Source organism: Macrosteles quadrilineatus, unplaced genomic scaffold (assembly GCF_028750875.1).
Source record: "Macrosteles quadrilineatus isolate MER2022 unplaced genomic scaffold, UCM_ALF_1.0 Scaffold_6__1_contigs__length_79288215, whole genome shotgun sequence".
Taxonomy (NCBI): domain Eukaryota; kingdom Metazoa; phylum Arthropoda; class Insecta; order Hemiptera; family Cicadellidae; genus Macrosteles; species Macrosteles quadrilineatus.
The window spans coordinates 52,942,546-52,956,020 of NW_026542599.1; the positions used below are offsets into that span (position 1 = coordinate 52,942,546).

Genomic DNA, 13,475 nt, shown 5'->3' on the forward strand with positions numbered 1-13,475 from the left:
GGCGTATTCAGGAAAAAACATCGACAAAATCAATTTACATCTTTGCTCTCTTCTAAATTCAACTACCTTTATTTGTATTTTAAATCCGGTGACAGCAATAACGTGGAAAGCAAGGTCTAGTTCTATCCAGTCAAATAAAATTAAGTTTCAACTAAGAATTTCATCTATCCTCAATGTGGAAACACCTGTGATTGAACGTTATAAAATTGTTTTGTGTGAATAAAATCTGAATGTCTCTAGTTGGGCCTACCTGTTTACCTGTTCTCAGTGCTGCAGTAAGTCGTCTACACAGGTGAAGGCGCAGCTGCCCAGGCCCGCACGGCTCATGGTGGCCACCAGCTCTCTGGCGTGCGCAACTGCTACTTCCAGGGGTGCGCGACGTGGCAGTCCGGCGCGCTCTAGTATGGCACTGTTGAGCGCTGCACACACCGTCTCTCGCTGTACCGGGTCCAGCTGCCAGCCGACTGGACTAGCCCAGGGGTTGGAGTAGGCTAGGAGGCTGAAGGCGTCCTGAACAACAATATAACTGATGGTTATATTTACCTAACAACGTATTAAATATCAAGAGTTTCAATTATGTGGTTTAACCTGTCAATGTACATCCATTTCTCATACAGTAACACTTCTTTTAACAGTGACTTTGGATTTTTGAGGGTGACCAATAACATAGATCGATGGTTAACCGAGGTTCGACTGCAGTTAACATTGTTTAACAAAATATTTCCAACACTAAATTCAGCAGAAGAAAACAGAAATCCTACTTGATATATTATTTGTTTTTAACCTCCACTGACCTTCACTACGCGTCTATTGGTCTATGTGGTAATCTAAGACATAAGAATCACCATAAAATACAACATGTTACATAGGCTAGCCTATAAAAAAGTGCACATGGCTGTTCTCAAACCAACAATGAAGTTATTAGGCCACTGAGTCACCAGTTTTAGTACTATAGAGCAAGCGTAGGCTTCTGGTATGATAATTTACCAATCCAAAAACCTTGTGGCCTGTACAATGCCGGTTCTTAGGGATTAAGCACAAATAATCAAAGGAAAGAAAACTTGTTTGGAATTCTCAACTACAAAAACCATTCTATTAATTATTGATTTAAAAAATACTTAAGTCACAGTAAAAGTTTTTATGATCTTTACTACAAACACATGAAGTTAAAACAAAAAAGTGTGGTAATAGTTCCAAACCATGAGTGATTGTCTGAATGTAAAGTAATTATATGACTAAAAATACTTCAGCAAAAATCTCTTAAATTTCGTTCTTGGGTAAATAACAAAAAGTCAATGCCAGATTCAGATAGTAACAATACCAGGGGTAGGACTGCAAACCTTACAAAATAGCAAAAGCAATTAACCAGTGATGGTCCAATCCAGGAATCTTGAATCTCGAATCCTAATTTGAATCCTAAAAAAATTGAATCTCCAATCTTCGATTTTGAGTCCCAAAAATAATTACAAATGGGCTTTATGGTGATTAAAAAAGCAAGAATGGAATAGGTACCATTCAACGCTTATAACCACCATGACGTCAATAACTTCTATGGTTAGTCAATGTCACAGTACTGTATATTACGACGTCAATAACCTCTATGGTCAGGCAATGTCACAGTACTGTATATTATGACGTCAATAACCTCTATGGTTAGTCAATGTCACAGTACTGTATATTACGACTTCAATAACCTCTATGGTTAGTCAATGTCACAGTACTGTATATTACGACGTCAATAACCTCTATGGTTAGTCAATGTCACAGTACTGTATATTACGACGTCAATAACCTTTGTGGTCAGGCAATGTCACAGTACTGTATGTTACAATGTCAATAACCTTTATGGTCAGGCAATGTCACAGTACTGTATATTACGACGTCAATAACCTTTATGGTCAGGCAATGTCACAGTACTGTATGTTACAATGTCAATAACCTTTATGGTCAGGCAATGTCACAGTACTGTATATTACGAGGTCAATAACCTTTATGGTCAGGCAATGTCACAGTACTGTATATTACGACGTCAATAACCTTTATGGTCAGGCAATGTCACAGTACTGTATATTACGACGTCAATAACCTTTATGGTCAGGCAATGTCACAGTACTGTATATTACGACGTCAATAACCTCTATGGTTAGTCAATGTCACAGTACTGTATATTACGACGTCAATAACCTCTATGGTTAGTCAATGTCACAGTACTGAATATTACGACGTCAATAACCTCTATGGTTAGTCAATGTCACATTACTGTATATTACGACGTCAATAACCTCTATGGTTAGTCAATGTCACAGTACTGTATATTACGACGTCAATAACCTCTATGGTTAGTCAATGTCACAGTACTGTATATTACGACGTCAATAACCTTTATGGTCAGGCAATGTCACAGTATTGTATGTTACAATGTCAATAACCTTTATGGTCAGGCAATGTCACAGTACTGTATATTACGACATCAATAACCTCTATGGTTAGTCAATGTCACAGTACTGTATATTACGACGTCAATAACCTCTATGGTTAGTCAATGTCACAGTACTGTATATTACGACGTCAATAACCTTTATAGTCAGGCAATGTCACAGTACTGTATGTCAGATCCAGATAATAACAACACCAGGGGTAGGACTGCAAACCTTACAAAATAGCAAAAGCAATTAACCAGTGATGGTCCAATCCAGGAATCTTAAATCTCGAATCCTAATTTGAATCCTAAAAAATTGAATCTCCAATCTTCGATTTTGAGTCCCAAAAATAATTACAAATGGGCTTTATGGTGATTAAAAAAGCAAGAATGGAATAGGTACCATTCAACGCTTATAACCACCATGACGTCAATAACTTCTATGGTTAGTCAATGTCACAGTACTGTATATTACGACGTCAATAACCTCTATGGTTAGTCAATGTCACAGTACTGTATATTACGACGTCAATAACCTCTATGGTCAGGCAATGTCACAGTACTGTATATTACGACGTCAATAACCTCTATGGTTAGTCAATGTCACAGTACTGTATATTACGACGTCAATAACCTCTATGGTTAGTCAATGTCACAGTACTGTATATTACGACGTCAATAACCTCTATGGTTAGTCAATGTCACAGTACTGTATATTACGACGTCAATAACCTTTATGGTCAGGCAATGTCACAGTACTGTATGTTACAATGTCAATAACCTTTTATGGTCAGGCAATGTCACAGTACTGTATATTACGACGTCAATAACCTCTATGGTTAGTCAATGTCACAGTACTGTATATTACGACGTCAATAACCTCTATGGTTAGTCAATGTCACAGTACTGTATATTACGACGTCAATAACCTTTATGGTCAGGCAAAGTCACAGTACTGTATATTACGACGTCAATAACCTCTATGGTTAGTCAATGTCACATTACTGTATATTACGACGTCAATAACCTCTATGGTTAGTCAATGTCACAGTACTGTATATTACGACGTCAATAACCTCTATGGTTAGTCAATGTCACAGTACTGTATATTACGACGTCAATAACCTTTATGGTCAGGCAATGTCACAGTATTGTATGTTACAATGTCAATAACCTTTATGGTCAGGCAATGTCACAGTACTGTATATTACGACATCAATAACCTCTATGGTTAGTCAATGTCACAGTACTGTATATTACGACGTCAATAACCTCTATGGTTAGTCAATGTCACAGTACTGTATATTACGACGTCAATAACCTTTATAGTCAGGCAATGTCACAGTACTGTATGTCAGATCCAGATAATAACAACACCAGGGGTAGGACTGCAAACCTTACAAAATAGCAAAAGCAATTAACCAGTGATGGTCCAATCCAGGAATCTTAAATCTCGAATCCTAATTTGAATCCTAAAAAATTGAATCTCCAATCTTCGATTTTGAGTCCCAAAAACAATTACAAATGGGCTTTATGGTGATTAAAAAAGCAAGAATGGAATAGGTACCATTCAACGCTTATAACCACCATGACGTCAATAACTTCTATGGTTAGTCAATGTCAGAGTACTGTATATTACGACGTCAATAACCTCTATGGTTAGTCAATGTCACAGTACTGTATATTACGACGTCAATAACCTCTATGGTCAGGCAATGTCACAGTACTGTATATTACGACGTCAATAACCTCTATGGTTAGTCAATGTCACAGTACTGTATATTACGACGTCAATAACCTCTATGGTTAGTCAATGTCACAGTACTGTATATTACGACGTCAATAACCTCTATGGTTAGTCAATGTCACAGTACTGTATATTACGACGTCAATAACCTTTATGGTCAGGCAATGTCACAGTACTGTATGTTACAATGTCAATAACCTTTTATGGTCAGGCAATGTCACAGTACTGTATATTACGACGTCAATAACCTCTATGGTTAGTCAATGTCACAGTACTGTATATTACGACGTCAATAACCTCTATGGTTAGTCAATGTCACAGTACTGTATATTACGACGTCAATAACCTTTATGGTCAGGCAATGTCACAGTACTGTATATTACGACGTCAATAACCTCTATGGTTAGTCAATGTCACAGTACTGTATATTACGACGTCAATAACCTTTATGGTCAGGCAATGTCACAGTATTGTATGTTACAATGTCAATAACCTTTATGGTCAGGCAATGTCACAGTACTGTATATTACGACGTCAATAACCTTTATGGTCAGGCAATGTCACAGTATTGTATGTTACAATGTCAATAACCTTTATGGTCAGGCAATGTCACAGTACTGTATATTACGACATCAATAACCTTTATGGTCAGGCAATGTCACAGTACTGTATATTACGACGTCAATAACCTTTATGGTCAGGCAATGTCACAGTACTGTATATTACGACGTCAATAACCTCTATGGTTAAGCAATGTCACAGTATAGGCCTATGTCCAGGGCCGGATTTCCCAATAGGCCCGGTAGGCCCGGGCCTATGGGCGCATGGTGCCAGAGGGCGCACGGCCGAGAGTAAATTTTTTTTATACCTAGGTGCTCTAAAATAAAAAGTCATAGTTGATAAAAAAAAAAAACTCCTAAGCATTGTGATTCAGAATTTCATAAGAACAAATAATTGTTAGGATATTTAAACTATTTTCAGAATTAGGCCTACACATCAATTTCATTACAAAATTGGTAAAGATTAAAGAACATTGGTTATACGGGAGTAGGCTCTAGGGATGTTGACGATGACGAGCGCCCAAAGGGGTATGCTGGCTCGGGCTCGGTACCACTGATCAGAGTGATTAGGGGCTCATGCGTGCTAGACATTGTTAGCACTCTCACCTCAAAAGTTAAGTCTTTTGATTAGTTTACAACAATCTGCAGGAACAAGTTAAAATATACAATAAGTTGTGTTGAATATTAAAACAACGATGTATTTCCGAAAAATTATTAATATCAGTTTGCATTAGATTTTAGATTAATTTTTCTTAAACATTCCTCCAAAACATCAGATACCCTCCAAAACATCAGTAATGCTGTCATTTTCTCCTCAGACCTAAGTAAGGTCGGTACGGATGGCCGGAATATTGCTCTGTTTTGCTTTGGAAACATAACCTAGATGCAGTACGACCATAGATTAAATGAGTATGTTTTATCTATGATTAAATATTACTCAAGTCGACTTCTTATGACATTGTTAATTAAAAATATTTTCATGTCTAGTTCATGTTGGTGACACTGGACGTTAGTTTTGACGTAATTTTGTTTCTATTATTTTAGGGTAAGTTCTATGATGTGTGTTTCAATTTCTAGTAAAATAAACAGGATGCCATCTATTTTTTATAATGATTACAGTAGATCGTTTTATTTTGGATAAACTAGGTTTAAACATAGATAAAACATACTCCTTAAACAAAATAACAAGAATTGTTTTCAGCTAATCCAAAATGATGACAAATCTACTAAAGGAGTAGGTTTAATCTATGGTATGACGTACTGTATGGAGTTCATGTTTTTTGGGCCTAGAATTGGAATCAATGGCCATGTTTTTTTGCAGGAATGCTCGGGTGGTTGAGTTTTTTGTTTCAGTCCCACCACGGCCACAAACGTGAGCATTTATTAAAAGCATAAAATTGCTAAAAGTGTTTAAGACGGCATTTTGTTAAGGCTAAACAAGTCAATTCTAAAAAAAAACTTGCTCTGATTCCAAAGAGGAGTGTTATTCAAGCAGTTAACTTAGGCCTATGGGAATTATATAGTTTTTAATAAAGGTTTGAAGAAATGTGACCAGACTAGGGGGCGGAAAATTATTTGGGCCTAGGGGCGCAAAAATGTTAAATCCGGCCCTGCCTATGTCTTATAATTCTATTCTAAAAAAAAATTTCTTGTCTTGTTAATTGAATCTTGAATCCGAATCTTTTCTTAGGATTCGGTGGATTCGAGATTCGGATTTTACACATCCCTACAATTAACGCCAACAACATAGAACAAGACGCAATAAACAAATTATGTATATTTACAACTAACTAACAATGTACAGCATTGTAACCATACAACTAATATTAACGTGCCTGTAACATCTTCTTGTTGTTCTCGTCTTTGCCCTGTTCCTGCATCAGTCGCTGACTCATGTGGTAGAGTCCTCGGCCGAACTCCAGCATCCTCTCAACCGCAGACTTACTGCCTCCACACAACTGTCTACGACTGGACGGAGGATCCACATCTGGCAACAACATGACCAGGTACTTAAGTTTATTCACAGAGGGAACTTGATTATTTGAAGACTGTGCGCTTTTAGATCTGGTATTTTGGGCGTTCACGTTGGGGCAATATACTTGTGAGTCAAGACAAGCAAGGAAGAACCCGGGTGGTGAGGACTGTACAAAAATATTATTTGCAAAAGGCAAAGGACCTTCCTCTAGCGTGAGAGTTTTAGTATGTGATGGAGAGTTGAGAAAGGAGTGTGAGTGGGGTTAGAAGCGACTAGTGCTAGACTACAAAACCCCCTTTGTGCATCATTAAAGGTTCCCCGTGTTCCTTGTGTGCCACACAAGTTAGCAGCTCAGCAATCTCTCGTCAACAACTTGTCTATTCTTAATGTTCATGATGGTTACCAATTCCAAAGTCTTTAGAGATTGATTGTGGTGCAATTATGATTATCTACTGCAATCGCATTACACCACTGAATTTTTGATAATGTTAACTTTAAAAAAGTCTTTATCAAACTTTAATAACTAGAAACTTTAAAAAGTAAAAAAGTTGATTATGATAATTAAACATGTTTCCTGTCCAGTGGAGTTTGAAATTAATTTTAAAAAAATGATTTGATAACCTCCCCTCTAGCGTATATAAACCTCTCTATGACTAGAAACAAATCTAGAAACAAATTAGCTGAATACTATTCTCTAAAAAATTCCTTAACAAAATTCACTACTACATCATGGTAGACCATACATACAGAGGAGTGGGAGGGTTGGGAGAGAATGTAATAACATGAAAATTGGTAGTGTTGTTGTGGAAAACAAAAATAAATAACAAAAATGTAACAAACAATGTAACTACTGATGCAATTTCCACTCACCCATGTCTTCTACCGCATCCTCGTGTGACGTACCATTCTGGTAACCATTGGTGTGGCCGTTCCTCTCTTCCGACGGTGAAGTTTCCATTTCTATGTCGTCGTTTGACTCCTCCTCTGTTTTTATTTTGATACCATTCTGTTCACCTTCTGTGCTTCCGTTGACACTCCCTATTGAGTTTTGTAAATTCATTTCTTCTACACTGTCCTTAACACGATTACTGAAACAAAAACAAGTCCCAATAATTATTCAATCTACAAGAGCCATGTTTTCAATGACTCCAACAAGCCTTCTGTTCTACAAAATGATTATTCGGATGATTTACTCAGATCGAATCATTCAATGAAATAAGAGTTTAGACTACATCAATCTGTATTCCTGGTTGCAGTTTTCCTGTCATTTAATCGTTTGAATGTACTCTTTTATCGTTTTACAGTTTTGTTTGCATGTGTCTGTCTACATGTTAAGTGTACTGTGAAACAACAACCTTCTGATCAAGCGATTGGCATTCTTAAACCCAAAAGTGCAATCTGTGACTGGCTCACACAACAATTTTCTTTATCAACTTCACTCCTGGATGTCTGAATTTATTATTCTGCAGTCACTACTGGCTTTAAGCTTTAAGCTTTGTGACGTGAATGCAGCCTGGTGATATTGGATCAGGAAAAGCTGGGCCCAGTTTCGAGCCATCAAAAAGCTACTGACTTTTCTCAAGATCGAACCGGTAACCTTTTGATTGCTAGGCGAGTACTACTATAACCACTCAGGTACCCAGCCAGTCAATTTTTAGACAACACCCACCTACTACTGTTACTGCCGTTGTACACCTTGGTGGATTGTATCACCGAGGGAGCGGTGGGGGAAGGGGAGAAGTGCGACCGAGATGAACACCGCACCTCCGAGTCAGAACCGTTCACCATCTCCACAAACTGGCGACACTTGAGCATAAACAGCAAGTTGAGGTTATGTTCCAGAAGGCCGGGGTAGAGTCTGGTCGTAGTGTCTATAGCCTCACCCATCCGGCCAGCCAACACCAGCTTAAGGATTCCTGGAAACAAGTATGTTTTAGAAAAACTATTACATGACTTCTATTTTAAGTTACCATTCACTGCAGCTCATCAAGCACCTCAAGCTTGATGCCACTTAAGGCATGAAATAGGATGCATTAAAAGCACCCAATGTGCCTAACGTACCCAGTAATAAGGTTCTACACATATTAAATTAATCAGTCAGAGTAGTTAGTTGGTTAACAAAGATTGAACACAGAAGAGAATAAATTTAATTATTTAAATATACTATAGAACAATAGAACACAGTTATTTGCTGTTTATAGCTATCTGAAAATAAAGAGTTTTTTAGGGAGTTCAGCTAGCTTACCTTGTAAATTTAGAGTTCATGGTCTAATAAATACACATGCAAATGTCACATAACATAACATTAATACTTCAATATTCTGGACTTATTTTTCGATAGTAGAATGAATCTACTCAATCTACTCTCTGTAGAACATCTCGAACAAAAAAGATCTTTTGAAATAGCCTAGTAGATCTTGTGCCAACATGAGACAATTTTATCATCAAACATAAACCAGAATTATGCTAATAATGTCAAAAGTATGGATATCATAAGGAGGTGGACAAGGAGGTAAGGATCATCAAGGGTTAAGACCAGTTGAAAACATCAGCTTCAAGTCGGGGACTGTGCTGACTTGAAAGTGAAGGAAGAAATTTGATGTATCAAAAGCACTACTCTAAGACTTATAATTGTATAGATAGAAAACTCAACATGCTTCGTTTACTTAGCACTACTTAACAATTTAAAATTTTTAAGCCCCATCTTAATCTTTGAGGATCACAGTTCCAACTCACTTTGTCTGTTTTTTATAGATGTGATTTCTTCGTCGAAAACTTGCCCTGTTCCGTTGGCAAAAGCTTCAGCTGTGGCACAATAACCGTGGTGAACCAAATATGTGGAAACCATCCTAAAAAAAAACAATGCACTAGAGTAAATTTTTGAAATAAGTTTAAATTTAAAACAGATTTTTCATGTATATGTTGTACTATCAATAATTAAAATCATTATTTAATTTTACCCCCATTTATTTTGTTGACATTTACACACCAAAGTTTTAGTAACAACTATCCTACTTCAGTCAACAACAAAAGTGTTAGGCCAACCAAAGGACCAATTGCATTCCATCATGTATCAAGCAATGTTTGTATTTAGTACTCAGTCAAATATAGGTGTCAATCTATAGGGTCTAAATCAAAATTCCAAGAATGCATTTTTTACCAAAAACCATTCCTGCCACATCTGTTAATTTTTAAATTGCAAATTATCAAGTTAAATTAATTTATAAAATGTGTCTCTTCCTTGTTAACGTACAAACCTGTTAAACAAAGTGTTCTTTATTTTTACAGAACCAAGTCTTTGGCACTTGACTTATGGAACATCTTTTATATCTTCATTGGAATAAAGATTCAGTTCAACTCATCTGTGGCTATTGTATTTGTAGATGGTTAATAGCTACGGTATAGTTGCACTTAAGTTCTAGTGTTCCCCTTCAGGTTAGAAGATCACTGGTTTGGTTCCAAACAAGATCAATTTAGGACGAAGTTGCCGTTTTAAATGGACTATCAATTTAAGAGAAAAATATTTTAATGCAAATAGCTTAGATCAAAACAAAATACAAATATAAAAAAGTGTCACCTACTTGTGCAGTATAGCCTGCCATTCGCCCTGGCTGGAGGGAACAGGGTAGTTGTGTATTGTGGTACGGATACGGGACCGCAGCTCCTTCATCATGTCTTCTATGTCAAAAACAAACGGAGCCTGACCGAAGTTGGCGTCCACCACCTCGCCTGGAGTCTGTAGTCCTACTGTCGGGTACAGGTTAGGCTGCAACGAAATTCACTATCATTTATTGCATCCAGGACAGAATTGACTACGATAGATTAGGTTACATATCTTGTCGTTGTCAATGCACTGTTTGCGACAGTGCATATTTATTATTAATAAATCTTAGACAAATGTATAGCACATGTTGTCAAAAGTAATGTTTTTAAACATTTAACATTTAGCCTACTATAAGGACGTGAAATCACTAATAACAATTCCATTTTGTAATTTTTCTGTCCTTCAGTAGTTTTACAAAATATGTTACATTAACATTAATCAGTATAGCAAGAAGTTGTGAAAAAGCCCTAAAAGTTCTCAAATCCATTTCTTAGCGAGTCTGTACATTTCTTTCCTAGGATGACTTACAGAACACAGTGTTTAAAAGTTTAATTCTGTGTTTAATGCTTAGAACCCAAGATCAGAAGGTAAATTAGTTAGAGGACCAGGGGGGCATTTGTTTAGGATTTGAAGGTAAAATAACTAAAATAAAGATATGATGTGTAGTTTTTATAGAGTGAAAAAGAAAATTTTGTTCCTATATTAACATTTTGCTATGTAATTTACCACCAAAAATTGAAAAATAGATAAAACTCATTTACATTGGACCTCTGTGGCCTATCAAACTTCAGCTCTGGAACCTTTGTTTGGCATCAAACTTCCAGACATCACTTTTTCTGGCTGCTTCTGAGAATCCCAAAATAAAATTAGTGTCCGACTGTTTGCTACGAAAAGTCCATTTCAGCACTTTTTACGATTAATGTATTTCCTCTGTAGCCCAATACATCTATTTACAAACCATCTGTCTCGAGTACACTTCAGCTTCGATTCAGTTGAGTAGGTAGTGTCTAAACAGGCTTTACTAACTTTGGTATTGTCAAGTAGCTTTATCATGTGTTTTACCAACCTGAAATTTTGATCTCTTTTTAAGGGAACACTTATTAATTGTGGATGAATTGCCTTGGTTGGTGTACCTGAATTAGGCTTGATACCGAGAAGGCTGGGTTAGGAGGGTTCTATTGTAGTTGTTTCAAAATGTACATTGAGGTATGTTATCTATAAATAACACTCACAGGCAGATCTGTGAAGGCGATGCCCAAGTTGTGTCCGTTCTTGGTGTAAAAGCAGGTGTTATCTATTAGGTTGACTCCACAACCGATGACGTCGCCTGTGGTGAAGGTAGGTCCGTACGGTTGTCCTGTACCAGACGAGCAAAACGAATGTCCGTCGTCTCCGTGATAACCATACGAGTGTTTGTCCCAACCTGGATCACAGAGATTCATTAGGATCATTGTAAATTTTACAGTTTGGTTAAACAAAATTTCCCCTAAGGATAAAATTGTAATAAATAAAACTGCAACCCTATTCACATCAAGGGTTATACATTGATTCAATTAGATAAAAAAAACTTTGACTGAGGATAGAAGTTGATCTAAAATAAACCTTATATCTGACCTTGTAAACATCAAAGAGACTATACCACCACAGCTGTTCGGTATTCATATTTTTAGAGTATTTAGAAATTAATCATTATGTTAATTAAGTCACTGGTTAATTAATCATGCTAATGTGTATATAAATCACCACATTTATTGTAATATTATTTAGTCTCAGTAACAATTTATTGTAAATAGACTCCCGCTTTCAATATTCAAATGAGATTGCTAAGCCTGCTCGAATTTCCCGCCACAGTAAGGCCTATTTTCCTGTACTACATACCCATGAATCACCTGACGCCGTGTTTGCTTCAATCGCATTTCCTATTGGCCATCGAATTCCTAGACCCCTCTAAACCGCAATTGCATTTTTCAAAGTGTGAAGCCGGCGATCGGGGTCTGTCTGTCCACGGTCGGCGTCCATAACTCACGGTGTATTCCGTTTCTCGTATCTCGGGACATTAATTGCCCATTTTACCTCTCTTAAACGTATTTTTAGGCTATAGATTAATTATATCTGGCCTCCCTCTCCTCTATAGTACATTTAACTATATATACATTTTAATTTCCCCCTTTTGTTTGTGATTAAATTACTTAAATTGTGATCTAGTGCTTTCAGACTCTTCAAACCTCAAGACAGTGTGTGCGCGTCCGTGTATTACTTCTAGACTTTCCGTACGTTTTCACCGCGACTTCCGCGTATTAGTGAGCTCTTTGTGATTATGAACTTGGGTGCGTTGCGTTCTCCAAAATTCTACAAAACAGAAGCACTCGGTCTAAGGACTCCGCCATCCGCCATCGCTCCACCATAGACGACGCCGCTGCCATATTCTCCACCTTTGGATAATTGGACTCAAGGTACAACCTTAAAGTTTTGTGTGTGTTTTAATTAGACTCTAAAACTAATCTCATTTGCCCCTCACAAGACATTTTATTCCATCTCGGGACCTCAGTGCCCTTCAAATTGCAGATTCGCCATTTTCTCTAATTTAATTATTTTTCTCTTGAACTATTAATTAGTTCTGGTCCTTCGAGTTATTAATTATTTTCATTTTCACCCATTACGCCCCCAACAACAGCATATTATAAAGCTTAATAGGCCTACCGGTACACACAATTTTGCTATGTGAATAAATTATTTTGAGGTGGAAATTGTAGTCCTCTATTATATGCGATTCAATATTTTTGATATCATTGACGATAAATACTAAGATGACAAAGGTGAAATGTTAACAAAAAAAATCTTACCCTACAACAACACTTCAAATTATTATCTTTCTAACAAAACAATTGAAACATATGACTTTTAATTTATTTGAATAAGTAAACAGTCTTTTAGCAAACTTACAGTGAAATATATATTGAGGTTTTTAATAAATCATTACTTTGGTAAAATCTACGTACTACGTACTACCTGGTACGGTACGTCAATCATTAGCTTAACAAATTGTGTTTCACTTTTTCGAATGGGTAGCCTCCGGATTATCAAGATACAATTAAAGTGGTTTAAATATCTGTAATGTTGATAATCCAATCGGTTTTGAAACACCGACCGATCGGTTGTCTCTGAGACAT

At 36.8% G+C, this 13,475-nt stretch overlaps 1 protein-coding gene across 1 annotated transcript in view; it reads right to left on the minus strand.

Moving 5' to 3' along the window:
- Positions 1-13,475, minus strand: part of LOC128996964 (ran-binding protein 9) — a 39,585-nt gene that overhangs the window by 1,049 nt on the left and 25,061 nt on the right. The window contains exons 3-9 of the mRNA XM_054422519.1: positions 11,538-11,728; positions 10,283-10,467; positions 9,438-9,550; positions 8,371-8,617; positions 7,572-7,789; positions 6,562-6,713; positions 259-510 (exon numbers count right to left, since the gene is read on the minus strand). Of these exons, the coding sequence (XP_054278494.1) occupies positions 265-510; positions 6,562-6,713; positions 7,572-7,789; positions 8,371-8,617; positions 9,438-9,550; positions 10,283-10,467; positions 11,538-11,728 (1,352 nt within the window). The 3' untranslated portion in view covers positions 259-264. The remainder of the gene's footprint in view (positions 1-258; positions 511-6,561; positions 6,714-7,571; positions 7,790-8,370; positions 8,618-9,437; positions 9,551-10,282; positions 10,468-11,537; positions 11,729-13,475) is intronic.